The sequence below is a fragment of the Sinohyriopsis cumingii genome, chromosome 10, assembly GCF_028554795.1.
Source record: "Sinohyriopsis cumingii isolate HCF-2022 chromosome 10, ASM2855479v2, whole genome shotgun sequence".
Taxonomy (NCBI): Eukaryota; Metazoa; Mollusca; class Bivalvia; order Unionida; family Unionidae; genus Sinohyriopsis; species Sinohyriopsis cumingii.
The window spans coordinates 67,582,352-67,599,768 of record NC_142970.1 but is presented as its reverse complement, the minus strand read 5'-3'; the positions used below and the strand labels follow the sequence as shown (position 1 = coordinate 67,599,768).

Below are 17,417 nucleotides of genomic sequence, written 5' to 3'. Positions count from 1 at the left end.
CAAAGCATTTAGTAATATATAACTTCATTTCTCACTAGCACAAACATATACAGGAGAGTCACGACATCAGCGAATAGTGATTGCTTACGTTAGCAAGTATATCACTTTTGAAATATCTGCACCGTCCGTGTTGTTGTTGACAGCTGCCCAACTATAATATTTTTTGGACATAGCATATTGTCGTAATGTTGATTATTTAAATAACTATACATATTTTGCCCTAAAGCAATTAACACAACTGCCTTCAAACTTGCTACGTATTAAACCAATAAAGCATCTGCATCTAACTGACATTTAAGAGTATGTGGATTTAGGGAAAAACATGTGATTTAGATAGATTTATTTCTTATCTGCATGCCGAAATTGACTGTTCAAATTTATATGTAGTTTTAAGAGAATGGCTTTGTGAGTTCCTCGGCGATGAATATAAAATTTTTATAAGCATTTCCTTGTTCCAGCACTAATTGTTTGGTTAATTACAACTCCAGTTTGACTTAGGTGATTGAACTGTGAGGGCGGGAAGCATGTATTATTCGTCTTGTGTGATGCAAATTTTGCATGTAATGAGATAGAACTTTCTTGCACCTATTAGTTCGGCTTTAAATGTTTAACGTTCGACCTGAGACTCTCCTGGAAATTGTGTTTATTACTTTGATGTGTTCCCATGTCTTGCACCATTATTCTCATCAAGAGATGGACTTTTTCCTAATGTTCTTTACATTAGAAAAAAATGAACATCTGCCAAAATTTGCTACAACCGGCTTACCTGGAATGGTCATATTAAAGCGGTTTTAAACAACAATTATTTGACAAGTGTGTATATGCGACACTCATGAGGGCTAATATGTTAAAAGTAAAAAGTATTAGCTCAACATTTACATTTCTAAAAATGAGTGAATCCAACTTCTTAATTCCAATTCACAGATAACAAGTTCCAAGAGATCATAAATCGAATTCACGTGTCATTAAAATTCTCTCCAATCTATGATAACTAATATTACATCATCGTGACAGTTATTAAAATGCAATATATGATAATAAAATTTTAAATGTCAACCTAAAATAGTTTATCCTACGAGTGAACTAAACTTTTAACATATTTGGTAATGACCACTATATTAAAATGTACAAAACATACAATAAAAGTGTAGTTCGGCAGTGGTCCAAAAATCCAATAGATGACTCGATATATTCATTGCCGAAAATCTTTTCTCTTAGGACATTCCTCTATAGGAGCGTCTTGTTTAGGTGTGTTGGAACAGGTAGCGTTGCACAACCACAGTCTTTGTACGAATTTATATTGTATCGATATGTGATTAGTTACTGCAAACGATACAGTTATATGTATCTCTGTGTGGTAAACTCCTAGAAACCGTGGACTGATTTCATACTAGTTATACTACTGTTGCCGTTAAGATTTCCCTCTATGCATATATATATATATATATATATATATATATATATATATATATATATATATATATATATATATATATATATATATATATATAATTGCATTATTTATTTAGAAAGAAAGCGTTTAAGAGATAGAAAGAGGGAGATGGACATAGTCTTCTGTATCATTACATCTAACTTACGCCTGTATATCTCATGGTTCTTATAACAATATGTTTGGTTCCCATGAGCTGCAATGAATGAGAATTGTTTTTTGCAACCTAATAATTATTATAAATAAACTACTTAAATTAAATGGCACCATTTAACGTTTGTTATCATTGCGAACTTCAGGCGTCTAATACAAACATTTGACATTTTGTGAACAGTTTCGGACTCCTAACAGTAGAGTGTGCAACATAATTAAACCCCTATGTCTCCGCTAAAGATGGTTTGATATTAGGAATTTATTACTAAGATTACGAACGGAAAACAATTATTTGCTTTAATTAGTCTGGAATGTAATCGAAGCATGCTTCCAGTAATGAAACACAAGAGCTAACAATTACGAAAGTATAAAAGAAGAAAGAAGATGGAAAAAGACCATATAACAAACGTGTCATACCAAATAATAGACGCTTCTAAAATATAGGTGTGTGTGCCTTTGTGATCAAACCGCAGGTAAAACATTCTAATTTGATTTCATTTCGCAGCATCATTAGATTATTTCTTTCCTGCAGCGAAAACGTGCGTTCAGCTGGTGAGTTTAGATATGTCGGTCATATAATTGTCGATGTAAACAAAATTATGTATAGTGTCTGCTTACAAATGCGTAACGTATTAAACGTACATTATGTACATTTATCCTCTAGTTGTTTATTTTCCAGTTTTGTGTGTTGTTCTATATTGATCTGCTCCACTGAAACATTATATGCCTGTATTGAAATTCCATCGTAGCCCATATAACTATATAATTACAGATGTGGCATTCTATACTTTGTATTTAATTGTCTCTATTATTTTACTTTTTTCTTAAAATATGATACAGTGAACCCACATACTTGTGCTTCATAATCATATTGTCTGAATAACTTGACTTCATGCAGCCGTCTTATGAATCGCTCTGGTAATCGCTCAGATAAAGCATTTGTGTTAAATGTTACATAAATATGAATCTTAACACAATTACCGCAACATGTATATCGTTTAATGCAAATCTATAACCAGGTTGCAGTTGTTATCATTGCATGATTCGTTTCCATGGCTATTTCGAATTGTGGCGAAGATTTGTTTCATGTTCTATTTGATAATATTAGTTTCTGTTAAACCTTTTATTATTTAACTAATGCATTGTCCTGAGGAGAGATCATAATGAGGACACGCATATCATGGACACATTGTTTAGTTTGGTGCCATATTGCTCTCAGTTTGCCCCCAAATCATACAATCGTATTGTACACACTTCACATTTAACAAGTTCATTCACTCTACGGCTTATTGTAAATAAGATCTTTATTTTTTGTAACTTGTACCTTGTTTCGACTCTATGACTTAAATTATTTCAAAGAATGAAGAGAAACCATAATAAGATCTTTTTTCTTTGTCTTCAATGCAAAGCGAAAATTTAACATACACTTACATTATTAAGAATTAAATCCCAAACTATCCTAAATTTCATATCACAAGTCAAACATTATAGTCATGAATGTAATGATGTACAACAATGATGTACTCCAGAATGTCTTAGAATGAGTTTTAATAATTATACAATAAGTTGTTAAGCTGATGATAAGGAGAACTTAATAATTTCCATGTACTATTTCAGTGAAAATATCCTCTCCAATTACGTCTCGACAGAACTGCAAACCCTGATCCTAAATTTCCACGTACCGATACAAAACACAAAAGAATAGAAAGGAAAGTTAGGTATTGAGTTCTAGTAAACACTATGATTATAAATTAACAATTATAGACAAAAGTCAGGTATGAAGAAGCTATTTAATGAACCCTTTGTTACGGAGACGTAATTGGAGAGGATATTTTCACTGAAATAGTTCATGAAAATTATTAAGTACTCCTTATCAATAGCTTAACAACTTATTGTATAATTATTAAATATATATATATATATTGATTAAATTGTTCGCCCAGTCTGCTAATTGTTTCAGCTGTGCTAGAATTATTAATATATTGATTGTGATTGAAATTATCAATGACGACATGTTGTTATTTTTCAGAATGCATTTCGTATAACGATATAAAGTTAAGTTATAATATACATCTTCAGTATATTTGCCGACTACACTAATTCTAAGCAATGCAAATACTTTATTAGGACTAATCCTGTTCAGGTCTGTTTTATCAAATAATTTGCAAACGTTTCTGTTTTCTTCTTCATTCCATATAGACCTGTATCTCTAGAACAGTCGCATTTGACTGACAGAATGATACGTTCTTTTTCGTTTTTAGCCCCTTTGGCAACTCAAGAAAGATTATGATTGAACTACAGTTAAAACCATGGTGCAACGTTCAACTCATGCATTACTATACAAATATTAGCATTCTGACCAAATAAAATGTAATCACATTAACTTATGAATTCGGAAGGATTTTATTCTTACCAACATGTACGATGTTATGGTGAGTATCGTGTCCCGTGCATGTGCAATAGTTCGGTAATTTGCTGTATTCATGGAAAATAGCTGCAATGAATTGGAATTCAATATAAAGTATTTGTGTTACATTGCAGATCTATTGCGATACCCAACCCATTTATCACAGAGCAAAAACCTGGAAAAAACTGTTTTCGAACAATATGATGACAACGAAAACATTGATCATTGCATACATTGTTGATCAATTCAGTAATGTGGTTTAGCTTGGGTGGCTGGGTATTGTATAGAATTGCATGGTGTAGTGATATATTTCAAAGAATTATACTACATTTAAAATAATGCATTATTTCATTTTATTCCAGTTTAATATACTGTATGTGATTGACTTTCGTTACATGGCATTGTGTTGTATAATATAAAAGCGGGCAAGTTGTCTTATTTTTACCCGCCATATGGTCCATAATCTTCTTTCTGCAGTTAATGTCTCTGTGATGTAGGTCAGCCAGGTAATGCCACACTATAAATGAGATTATTTGTTACAAATAGTTTTGAGACATATCACGTATTGGAATGAGTATACAATTCATGATATAAATTTATATCATGGGTAATTGTGCGTTAACTTGCATCATTTGGTTTCTTATTTGTTTGCATATGAAGATTAAATATTGCATTGGTCGAAGATTTCATACACGTTGTTTAAGCAGAAAAGTGTAGAATTGTTACAGTTGACTCAGTTGCTATGGTAAAAGTGTGAATATGCTATTGAAAGTATGAAAGGAATATTCCACAATTCCCTTAAAAAACCCATCTCAGTTGAAATGTTCAAGGCTCTGTATCATTTCTAAACACGGAAAGTGATAGTACTGATCCCTTTACATGAGCACCTTTCTGATTTCTTCTAAACGATTTGGCGAACCAGTACGGTATTGTAATGGATTAATGCAAGGTATAATCTACACTTTCGTTAAATTTAACCTTCGATTTATAATATTTTCAAATTCATTGCTATTTGAATTCAATGTGAAATAAAAGTTGTATCGAAACATTCAAATATAACTGACTGTTTCTCTATTTCATGATTAAAGATTTAAATGCCTTATATTTATTATAATTAGGTTCCTTATATCCGCCTTTAGGCCTCATTATGTTGTAATGTATAATCATAATGACCAATTAATGCAAAAGACAAATAAGCATGTTGAACGTTGATCATATGAACTCTGGCAGTCGGGTTTTATTTTGTTTTTACCAATGGATTTGATATATTTCGAAAATGATTTCAATTGTTTTGTCTGCCTGTCGTTACCGACCAAATATAGTCCTGCAGTTCTGAAACCCCCATGGATTTGTTAGGAAACTATGCATACTTGCATGAAATGTAATTAAGTGTGGTAGAGGTAGCAACGTACTGTTATTCACGCTCACACACTGGTGGACATGTCGGCCTAGGTTATACAAATCTGCAAAAACAAAATAAACTATTATTGAAAATTTGCATGTGATGTTCTGTACATATACTACCCTAGGTGTATGTTTGTAAACAAAACCATAATTCCACACTATCATACGGACCAAATTTGTTTGTTTTATACGGCCTTAAAAATTAAAACAAGAAAATTTGCGCCCATAGTAAACTCCCTTTACACAAGGTCAATTATCTAACATTTGTCTCAACGCCAAATGGTCAAGAAATAATCTACAATAACGCAACCTCCACTTTAGCTAAAACAAAGCTAGAAAAGATTTGACATAAAATGTGCAGGCTTACGTAATACATGTTTCAGTCATCTGACACAAAACTTTCGTCATTTATATAAACACAATAGTGCATGTGCTTGACACATATTTCAAAAGCATACTTCCGCATAATAATAAAAAATATCAGAGACAGTTTGATTACTACTCTACATTTTACCTTAATCTTCTGTACGTATCCTGAACTCAGTTTATGTTTATAATGAAAACCATACTTGCAAGCATTCTTATTTAAGGTAAAAAAAGACCTTGAGGACATCCAGGACAAACTTGTATGATATAACATATTTAAACGTAAGCAGTTAGGTACAGTAAAAGTTAGACTTCTCACAATAAAATTCATTTAACCAGGACCGATTATCTACTAACGTCAACACATAATATTCCAGAAATACAAAGTCCTCTTAAGTGAAAGGAACTACGAAAAATCGCACAAGATTATCATATGTAATATGAGAAAAAGTGTCATAATTTAAATATGCACAAAAGTACAAATCTTTGACACGCACGTATTTAAAAACCAAAATGCCTCCTTGTTACAATAAAATATCAAAAAGCATACTAGACAATTGTTTCTAGACTAGTTTTTATTGAAAATTTTAACTGATGCTTCGTGTGAAAATATGAATTTTTTCTGCATACAGTGCTCAATTATAATATCCATATTCTGGTTCATAAATTTGTTCCAGGTTGCTACCATTTGCCATCATTTCTTCTAATTAAAAGCTTAAATTTTACAATTTAGATTGCAACTTAAGAAAACACACTTTCTCACTGATTCCCTTTTCATGGCCTCCACGTATTGCATCTAAACCATTTAATATGTGCATAAATATACTTTTTATACAACCTAATTTTGGAAATATGGTACTTATTTATATCAGTATTATAGATTGAGTAACCTAGTGGCAAACGTTAGTTAATGATATAACAATAAGTGATTGTCAACTTACATTGGTACGAGTCATACTGGAGGCATAGATCCGATGGTGCTTTGGTAGAGATTGTTATGAGAATTATCTGCTGCACAGCTTCACCTGATCAAGTAATACGATATTTAATTATAAATGTCGCATCTTCACTGACTAAACCAAAACAATGCTCAGTATCAAATGGTATTTTAACAATATCGTGTTCCAGTATTTATTCAAATAATGGTGACAAAAGATATTTTTTTGAATTACCCACCTTGAGGAACTGTTCATAGTTTGTGATAACACTTTGATATCAAGCACACTATTTTCAGTATACGACAAAATTATAAGTACCTGTTATCATAATGCCATTCTTTAATCAAAAATATACATAGTCCGATACATTTACATAATCCCATTATTGCGGTAACGAACATGTGTGCTTAATTGCTTACATATACAAAGTGCTTACCGTCTGTATGTTTCAGGCATGAACACGGATCTCCAGAAGAGTGAAAGGTACCTGTAGAAATATACAAATCGAGATCACCATTTTGTCACTTATTATATAAAGCCTAACATGTACTAAAGGTCAAATAAATTCAGTGGTTACCTGGTCAATCGGTCATTCTAATTTCCTCCTGGCAAATTCCCCACATTTATCTTATGCAAGTAGCGGTCACTTGCCATGTGTTTCTTAACCACATGGCTTTACATTGCTTTCTGTGGTCAGGTTTTTCAACCTTTCCATCCTCTCGTCGGCGGTCGGCAGCCATATACTTATTAGGCAGACAGTGGTGTGATCGCGATTGCCGTGGTCACCGGACCTTATCAGCAATGATCGCAGAGTATGCCAGGTATGGCATTATAAAGGTATATTACGTAAATCGATGCCAGCATAAATAGTATTTTCATTCCATAATCATCAAAGTTCTCTCATGAAAGATAACTAAGGTTTGATCTCAGTGAGTTTATGGCAACCGCTTAATTGATCAAATTTTGCAAGTTCCAAGATTAATTGCACTAGATATTGATCATCTAGTAACGATCAGGTGGTTTTTTGTAAACCATAAATAACGTTTAAATGCAAATTAATTAAATTCTAAATACGGATCGAAACTTCGACATATGGTCTAATCATAGAAGAATCAGTGATGATGTAATGTTCATAATGGGATTACAAAGTGAACAGTAATCCTGTCTCTATCAATGTAAATATCTGGCATCAATTTAACATATTTACTAAAGATTTTCTTACCTTTATGTTACTTTTTCAAATGTTTGATTTTTGCATCCTGTTCACATATAAAGTCCTCAACACACAAGAACGAAATCATGAATAATTTTAGAAGATGGATTTACAACATACTATTAATTTAAATATCGACAAATTATGACCATTTCTGTTGAAAAGTCGATGTTGTTTCTAATGTTTCCAACAGCTCTGCATGACACACAAAATAATGGAATATTAGGATGGTACTACTCATTATTATTGATGCTTACTGGATAAGTGTAATACTATATCATTTCTGCATATGTCACTGTGAATGGTAGCCAGAGTATGCCATACTGAAACGAAACCAAATAGACATACATATTATATTAGATGTTTAGATGTCGTAAATGCATGCGACACAATAAAATTCACAAACATAACTAGAGTAAATCGAAGGTGAAACTTTTCATTAGTAAATGAAAGTATGAAATCAATAATGATCTTATTTGCTATCCTTTATAAATTTATCTTACGTAGTTAAACACATAGAAGTCATAATTTTGTCGCAGATAAATTCCCAATCCACCATAAACAATGAACAGTCACAACGTTATTGAGATAACGTGCAACAATCTTCATATATGAAAAATATCTTTCATCAACTAAAGTCATGTTTTAAAACACGGGTTTAACGCAGAACAAATAAAATATATCCTAAAATCAAAAGAAATCGAAGAAATATGAATATTGTTTAAGAAAATAATTATACCAAATGCAAAATGTCGTAAGAGAAACATAATGAAATATAAATCAGAGCATACAGTGCAAAACGATGATGCAAACACTTATATGTACGTATTACAAGCACATCTAATAGTTTCAGAGTTGTTGTGACATCTTCAAAATCAACATCTAAGCAGTGGTAGCACTTCAATCAACACAAATGAATTCCAGCACAAACAATTTATCATGCTCGAAAAATAAGTAAAACATTACAGTTCTGAACAAGTCATATAAAGATACAATTTCAATATAACCATAAGATTTGCAAACTGTAAGTATCGTTAAAGGTCTTAGTCAATTCTTTCTAAACAAATTGCAATCCGATCATACTACCGTAAAAAAGAAGTATATTTACTTAATTGGTAGAAAAGTACCTAAAGATTAGTTTCACCGGTTTCGATACTATTTTCACACTATTTCACGCTATTTTTCCTGAAAACTAAAATATCATTGTAATAACGGTTAGTCAAGTCAACTTCTCTTGCAATAAGGAAGCAAAAGAAGGCGCATTGAAGGTCTGAAAATTAAACATTATTCTTTGAATTTTGATACTTTTAAGGAAGGGTGTTGAAACATAATGCCACCTTTCTCCCCCTTTCTAACCCTAAACCTTAGCGCTTTTAAATATGACTAACTCCTGATACAGAAACATACAATCCTTGTAGCATATATCTGCGTTACCTTTCGATTTTCTAAACGGATTTCCGCATATTACATGATGTGACTTTTTGTAAAGCTTGCAACAGCTTATTCTTATATTGCGCCGAGTCGGCAGTCTTTGCATTTGTAGATGTAATAAACAAAGAAATAGAAACCCATATTTGTTCGGCTAATCATGTACGACAATAAAGCACTGAACAATGATAAGCTGGCACCTATGTGAAGTTATATTTTGCAGCTGGAATTACATGATGGAAGCGTAAAGTATCTGACACAGCGATGTGTTTTTCAGTTTTAATTTAGACATGAAGCAATCTAGGCATCGCATGTTTCCCACCAAACCAAACGAAAATAAGCCTAACCTGGTATGCGCCATAGTATAATAAGACATTTCAAATTATTTTATGTGAACTGATGACTACATTATAACAGGACTACAGGAACATGATATTTGTAGCTTTTATTATATATAAAATTAGTGCCTCGGGTTCACATATGTTATATTTCACAAAATATATTGACACCAGATGTGCTCGCTGTAAATGACCTCACAGGACTGCACATTTTAAATGTTTAAATTAAATGAATTGGTTTGATTCCCATACTGCGAATATTGCCTTAGTCTTTTAGATCAAGGAACTTACATGTGTGATGACTCCTGCAGTGATAGGGCTGCGCCTCATGTCTGTGCGAGGTAAAGTGTGTCCGATATAAATCTGAGAAAGAAATTAAATGCATATGCTGGGTATACAATCAACGTTCCCTACTCTCGAAATGCGTTGTCTTAGATGATTGGAACATATATGATACAACTTCTTAACGTATTATATATGTATATGAATATATATGCCTTTTTATGTCTGTGTAGCATACGGCAAAATGTTCACACCATCATACCAGAGAGAAAGTTCGTTTCACTGTTTTAAAAGCATCAATAAATTATTGTATAAAAACATGCATTAATTTCCAGTTTGTTTCTGATTAAGGTGTGCTACGGTTGCTTTACAATATGGTTTCTATTACATCTATAAGAGAAACAAAAGATATGTAAATGTTAAAAATTGTTTTCAGGTTAAATGCAAATTCATTCTCACGTCGTAACTATCTGCATTTGCTCCTAATAATAGTCTTTGTAGTCCCTGTTCTATCTGTATGTTGGCATTTGTAACTGTTAACACATTTCAGGCTAGACTAAAGGAATGTTCACTCCCATGGGTTTATAACAGATCTAACATTACGATTGTTATTTGCATCAGCAAGTTTGCTATATATATCATGTGCGTATTAATTTAACATGTATCTCAGGAAGTAGTTATGTCACTCACAATTTGTGACCATAGCAGTTATTAAGTTTCCGAAATAAATGTGTTATGTTTATTCAAAACTATGAATTAGTCGTCTACATTATCTCTACGCGATTTCCTCAAAGATTGCGAAATTCAGTTTTGTGTGTAATCTATCAGACTGTACAATTGTGAATCTAGAACATTGTTATAACCTCCAGGATATTAGGTATGCATGTCATCTGTAGTTTGACATTTCCATCAGAGTAAAATAAATTACATTCAAGTACTATATGAAAGGAATTCATATGACTAACTTTTGAACATATGCTTTTGCTTTTCTCTTTGCAGTCCAAATATCGTATTGCGTTTTTCGATCAATCACCATGTTAAGAAAACGGTTGATAAAATAACTGTAAGAATGTTCCAGATTTAACTAATAATCATTTTCTTCCTTATACAGATTGTTTCTCTGTCTTCCACATACATACCTCCTTTGCTCTGTGTGATCCTATAACCGTACTCATTTATTCCCATGGAGGATTTCTTGACAATGAACATTTTTAATATTGTCATTCAGATGAACTCGCATCATATACGCTTAAAACATTTATCCCCTTTTGGCTAGCCATTTAAAAAATAATGAACGATTATTTGATTTTGATCCTATTAATTTTGTAGTTGTATTCTAGAGAATGTTTGTTACCTTGCCTTCATTTATGTGGCATACGTCACCGATTCTCAGATTACCACAGTCGGCAGTTATGCTATACTTCATTTAGATGAAAGGGCAAAATCAGGATCATATTTAGGATAATAAAATGGACTTCATTCTACATGCACTCGACATCCAATCGTTGTAACTTATTAGTAGGGAATGATGAAACGTACAACTGGATACATTGCATCAATGCGTTATACATGATATCAATACATTATGCACTTTAATACCGTTCTCTACATGGCCGATATTGAGTTCATTTATGTTCAATTTATTTTCTTCTGTTGATCTAGGATGTTTAGTGTTTTCGTTATTCCTTCAAAGATATTTGTTGTTTGTAAAAATGGCATAAACATCTCAATAAGTACATTATGTCTCGTCCTAACAGCAATGACGAAATTAAAATAACAGTAACCTCGATTTATTTCGGAGAAATAGACATTAAAATTATAATCCAGTTATCTGAACTGCAACCTTACAAAGCACTTACAATCATATGAATGTTCGTTCCAGCACTCGTGCTTATGATCTCCAGTATCTACAAGGTAGTAAATAGCAAAGAAAATTCCAAATAGTTTTCGTATAATCCTTTTCGACGTAAAATGAATTATTAGTATGGACTCTTACATTTAAATACTGTGCAAAAAGTGTATTATCTTCTTCCTTTAATTTTTCGATGTTTGATGTAAATAATAAGTTCGAGATATTATTATTCATACGCGTATAAAATTACCAATACCACGGAGATGGATACGAATATGTTTTCACTCATATATATTTAGCAAGTGGTTAATTTTCATGTGTTGTTTTTATTTATTAAAGGTTTAATATACAAGCTGAATATTACGGAAACAAGAAAAGAGAAATATTTTGTTCTATGTGCACATTAACAATGAAAGTTGTCAAACTCATTCTTCTTTCACTACTACTATGATATTATCCTGTCAGTCTAACAGGTTATACACTACTTATGAACATTTAGGGTGGGAAATATGTGTTGTTATTTTGCTTACCTGGAACAATCGGGTAAGTGTGCATGGTATTTGACCCAGAGCAGTTGCAGTACTCCGGCATGTGTTCGCCAAATCTTTCTGCAATAGAACAGTGCACAGAGGTCTCATGCAGCACTGCATATATATGGTACACATTTAATAGCTACATGCTGTTTGCACGAAAACGACATTATAGAGATAGCGTTTTAGTCTTTACATGATTAAAACCTGACTTATTGTACACGACTAAAGGAAGCAGTTTTACATATGGAGACTCACATATTGGAGTTGTGCAAGAATCACCATTATTACCATCATTCCCACAATACCTATCGTCATCATTGATATCTTTATTATCTTCTTTACTTCTTCTTCTTCTTCTTCTTCTTCTTCTTCTTCTTCTACTTCTTCTTCTTCTACTACTACTACTACTACTACTATTATTATTATTATTATTATTATTATTATTATTATTATTATTATTATTATTAATAGTAGTAGTAATGAAAATAATCTTCTTATTTGTCTTCTTATTGTTAATATTAATAGTAGTAGTAGCAGTATTATTATTATTAGTAGTAGTAGTAGTGGTAGTAATATTAGCATTAGTATTCGTTATGATGAATATGAACATGGTTTATATGATAATAATTATTAGCACATGGGCAGATATATAATATATAATTTGTATCATTCAGGTCATGTCAAGCGGAGACGGAAACAAGTTTTACGACCAACTATTTACTTTATAAAGATTGTCAATAGGTACTAAGAGAATGTATTGCTATCACAAAGCAGAGAACAATGTGATCGTGAGTCTAATGAAAAATAAGGACCGATGGAAAGTACTATTCAAAGTGTGACCATAAATTTTGCAGTGTGAAAAAGAAGACTATAAAGTAACTTTAGAGAGCTTTGGAAATTACAGCATGATAATATTCCAGGTGATACAGAACGAAATATACAGTCAACAACGATTACTAGTAAGCGTACATACTAAATAAATAAGGGCTGAAATGTAGATAGATACAGGTGAGAGGGAGGTAAACTGTAACCAATATTGCCAGCCTATAAAAAAGTAATTTTGACAGTGAAATATTTAGGAAGTTAAAAGCATACCTAGAAACAAAACTTGATCTTACTTTAAATTATAAAACTTGAATGGTGATAGGAATTAGGGCTCCGTGGAAAATAATGCCAGCTGTTCATATTATCCCAGTATATACTTCAAGTCGACTTCCGTAAGAGTTCGGACTTGGAGAATCGCATACCAGAAATAGACTGATAAAAGTGCCTGGAAGTCTTGTATATATGCTTTGAAAAAGGAACGTAGGGAGTCGGAATTATATTTGTTGTCAGTGAAAGTGCACTCTCATGACTAATATTACATCTTATGTTCTAATCAATTCACTTCGTTATAATTAAGACAGAGTTACATTAAACAATGATTCAGTTTATAGGGCATCTACGTCGAAATGAATAATAAAGAAAATCATTTTGAAGCCGTTCAATGAACGAAGGTCGAAATTAACTTCCAAGCAGGAATGCAAAAGCTCAGTACAAAGATACTTTCGAACTACTCCAACAATATTAAATTAAATCATAATGAGTCGCATTTGGAAAATGGGAAAGTAGATACAAAACGAATCGGAATTATATTTCGATTGGATAGAAAAGGAAACTAGATTTATTGATGTCTATCATTTTCAGGTGAAAAGACTTAACAAATTCAGCGAAATACACGCAAATTTGTCTTATATGGTCATCTGTCTATCAGGCTGGAAACCTACCGGATTCAACTTTGTAAAGATATGTATTCATCGATTCTACTATAAACAAAGATGAAATACAGAAGTTTTATAATTAAAAAACAATTAAGAAAGGTTAAATGTTAAGGATTTGTTTGGAAGTATTGCACTGAAAAGCAAATTACTTAACTGGAAGATGGCGAAAGTTGGTATTTCACCCACTCCCCCCCCCCCATTACCACGCATAATCCTCTTTGACAGTCTTGGATGCATAGTAAACTTTGAATAAATGAATTTAGTGCAAAGTTGAAGCATATCTCAAACAAATGATAATATTTAAATTTGCCTTTATAAACCAAAGTCACTCGTTATAATTCTAACTTGTCGTTGGCTTACAGTGTACCATAGAGAGAAGGCGACAGATTATTTTTAAAGTCTGTTTTGATTTGATGTTCTTGTATTGGTGATTTTAGCTTAAACTAGGAAATCCATTGCATTTTTGTATTACATTCCTGAAATACACCATCCTATTTGCTATATGTTGGTTGAAAAATGATTCTACAACATTACGTTAAATGTCGTTTCATCCTCGTATGCTAACCTTTCACCTTCTGTAATACCTGACCATAATGATGAATTCCTGTGATTTTATTAAACACTTTATTCAAGGACTATTTTTCAAATTAAACTATGTATATTTCTGTTCATTTACTGTTTTCCCATTCCCATGTTGCGAATCATCTTCCCATAGGCACGTTATGGTGCTATTGGTTTCTGCCACTTTAAATACGGTAACATATCTGGTTATTCTTAAAATATTTTAGGCAATAAGCTGATATAATTATTAGAGCTGTATCAGCGTTTTCAAAACAGTGATAGAAATTGGTCAACGACCATGAAGTCCAACAAGACATTTAATGCGCTTGTCACATGTTTAGTTCTTCTGTTTCGTTCTTGAGCACAATCGTCCACATTTATCCCAAAATTAATGTCACAATAGACTTCTAATATTAAATTAAACCTTCTCTAATGATTTGTTGCTTTTTTTTTTTTTTTTTTTTCCTGTTTGTTTCTTTGTTATCTTTAGGAGGGCGATAATGGGTTAGATCTAAGAAGACTGCTCTTATTGGGTTTCATCATATCGTTCCTTTTCTTGCTTCATTCATTTTAATTTCTTTAATTGTTCACATCTGAGAGGATCGGTTCGAAGATTTAACAAAGCTGATGATTTATCATTTTTGCAAGTACCACATAATGAATTAGTAGCAATTCAATGCGTTAAAATAAATGATATTTGTTACCTTTCTGCCCATCTCATGCAAATATTGTATTCATACCCATGATGCGTATAACGTGCATACAGTACAAAACAAATATGTTTTGTTTATGAATGAGTTACATTACCGTTAAACGAAAACGGAAGAAACAAAAACTTTCTGAGTTAAGGATAGGCGAAGACAAAGAGTGCAAAGAACTATTCCTCACCACTCAGATACATAATAGCCTGTCTCATGCAGTCATTGCCGTTTCGTTCATGATAGAGACGACCCAGCATTTTCAACACTGAAACGTGCAGCAAGCAATTTATTAATATGTATCAGTCAATCATAAGCTAGACGTTATGTTGGACTATAGGCCTTCATCCCGGCGTCACGGCCGTTCCCTTTCCATCATACGTATACCTAACAACGTGGAATCTTTTTTTTCATCTGAAGAATCAAAAGTTAGTTTTAACGAGCATTGAACTTGGAAAATATTACAATTACGTAAGGTTAAGTCATATTCATTTAAGATAATACAATATGGAGAAAGCGCTTTACACAAAGACGTACTTTGCGAAACAACTTTTGCCGTGCTTATTTTAATCCATCTAACAGCACACACAAAAAGGAATTACATCCCTACATTTGCAGACTGAACATGTAATGTAAATAAAACTGACAAACAATAACGGAAGCCAAATGCCTTCCTTGCTTGCGTAAGGTTTAAGCATAGGCAGATTCTGCAAATAACATCGAATGAACGAAACATTTGTATAATAATGCATACTGAGTCATAGTTAAAATTATATATGACATTTGTACATATATTACGCCTCAAATGATATGTAGCGTGTTTCCTTTAAACATGACTTTTTAAATGATATATACTGCTCATAAAACATTTACATATATCGTGCACAAATGCGACATTAATTAACCAGTGTCGAAGCAAACATTAATTAATTTAGAGAACGATCCTATTCTATCATCAGCTTTATTTATTAAGTGAGTTAGACACAGTCAGGCAGCACTTCATATTCTAAATTAATTGTGTATTCTCACTATGGCTTAGAATCGTACAAGGTATTATAAACAATATACAAAAAATAGAAAAGCGTTATTAGTTTCTCATTTGATAATATACTCCAAGTTACCCAAACATAAGGGCATGTTTTCATGTATCATGGCATTATTAGAAAATTCATATAAAATGATCTTTTTCCAACATAATTTATTTATATAACAGATTTTACCACTTTTAAGGAAATACACAATAAAGAAAATAAATTCCATTGACGAAAACCAATAATATAAAACTACTTTAAATCAAATTGTACAGGTAAAAGATATCTGCAAATATTATATACAATTAAATGACGAACGATCCCGATTATATATGTTGTTAAAATACTATAAGTAATAATGACATATGACCAAACGCAGGGTGTATACCTCTTTTGATTACATCACAAAAACCTAAATGCTGTTATAAAATTAGAAATTTTTGCAGCGCGAGCGTTTTATGTTTATATAACCATAATTGAATGCAAATATTTTAAACTATTATACACTTCCACATTTTAGTTATATTTATTAAACTGTTCTATTCAACCTTGATTTTCGCCGGTGCAACTCTCCGTGTCTCTAAGAGCCAATAAATCTGAAAATGAAACAAAACAAATATATATAATTTCTTTGGCTGCAATAAAAACTAAATATATATTATAGTACTTTTTCTAGAATAAATATTAAATCATAGAATCCAAAATATAAGCTTGAAATTCAGAGAACAAACATGTACTAGTACCCAGCGACTTGAAGCAGGAATAATACACGTGAAGGCAACGTATTCGGTCCTAATTCAACTGTTTCGAGGGGGCCTCGAGTGGCCGAGTGGTCTAAAGCGCCATCCGTTGTGGATCACTGCCATCTCACCTGTGTTTGCGCCGGTTCGAGTCTCGGATTCAGCAAATGTGGGTATGTTAGTAGCTTCTCGTGGGTCAGTGGTTCTTTTCGGGGTTTTCCCGTGTTCTTAATCCACCATTAATACTGGCCACCATGTATAGC

The 17,417-nt window shown here is 32.3% G+C and overlaps 1 protein-coding gene across 1 annotated transcript in view; it reads right to left on the bottom strand.

Annotated features, from left to right (window-relative positions):
* LOC149790325 (uncharacterized) overlaps window positions 1-17,417 on the bottom strand; it is a 39,240-nt gene that overhangs the window by 10,107 nt on the left and 11,716 nt on the right. Inside the window, exons 4-15 of the mRNA XM_089972377.1 lie at window positions 16,963-17,010; window positions 15,574-15,651; window positions 12,362-12,439; window positions 11,839-11,886; window positions 9,989-10,060; window positions 8,189-8,254; window positions 7,155-7,205; window positions 6,722-6,805; window positions 5,423-5,473; window positions 4,456-4,527; window positions 4,017-4,097; window positions 1,599-1,646 (exon numbers count right to left, since the gene is read on the bottom strand). Of these exons, the coding sequence (XP_089828503.1) occupies window positions 1,599-1,646; window positions 4,017-4,097; window positions 4,456-4,527; window positions 5,423-5,473; window positions 6,722-6,805; window positions 7,155-7,205; window positions 8,189-8,254; window positions 9,989-10,060; window positions 11,839-11,886; window positions 12,362-12,439; window positions 15,574-15,651; window positions 16,963-17,010 (777 nt within the window). The remainder of the gene's footprint in view (window positions 1-1,598; window positions 1,647-4,016; window positions 4,098-4,455; window positions 4,528-5,422; window positions 5,474-6,721; window positions 6,806-7,154; window positions 7,206-8,188; window positions 8,255-9,988; window positions 10,061-11,838; window positions 11,887-12,361; window positions 12,440-15,573; window positions 15,652-16,962; window positions 17,011-17,417) is intronic.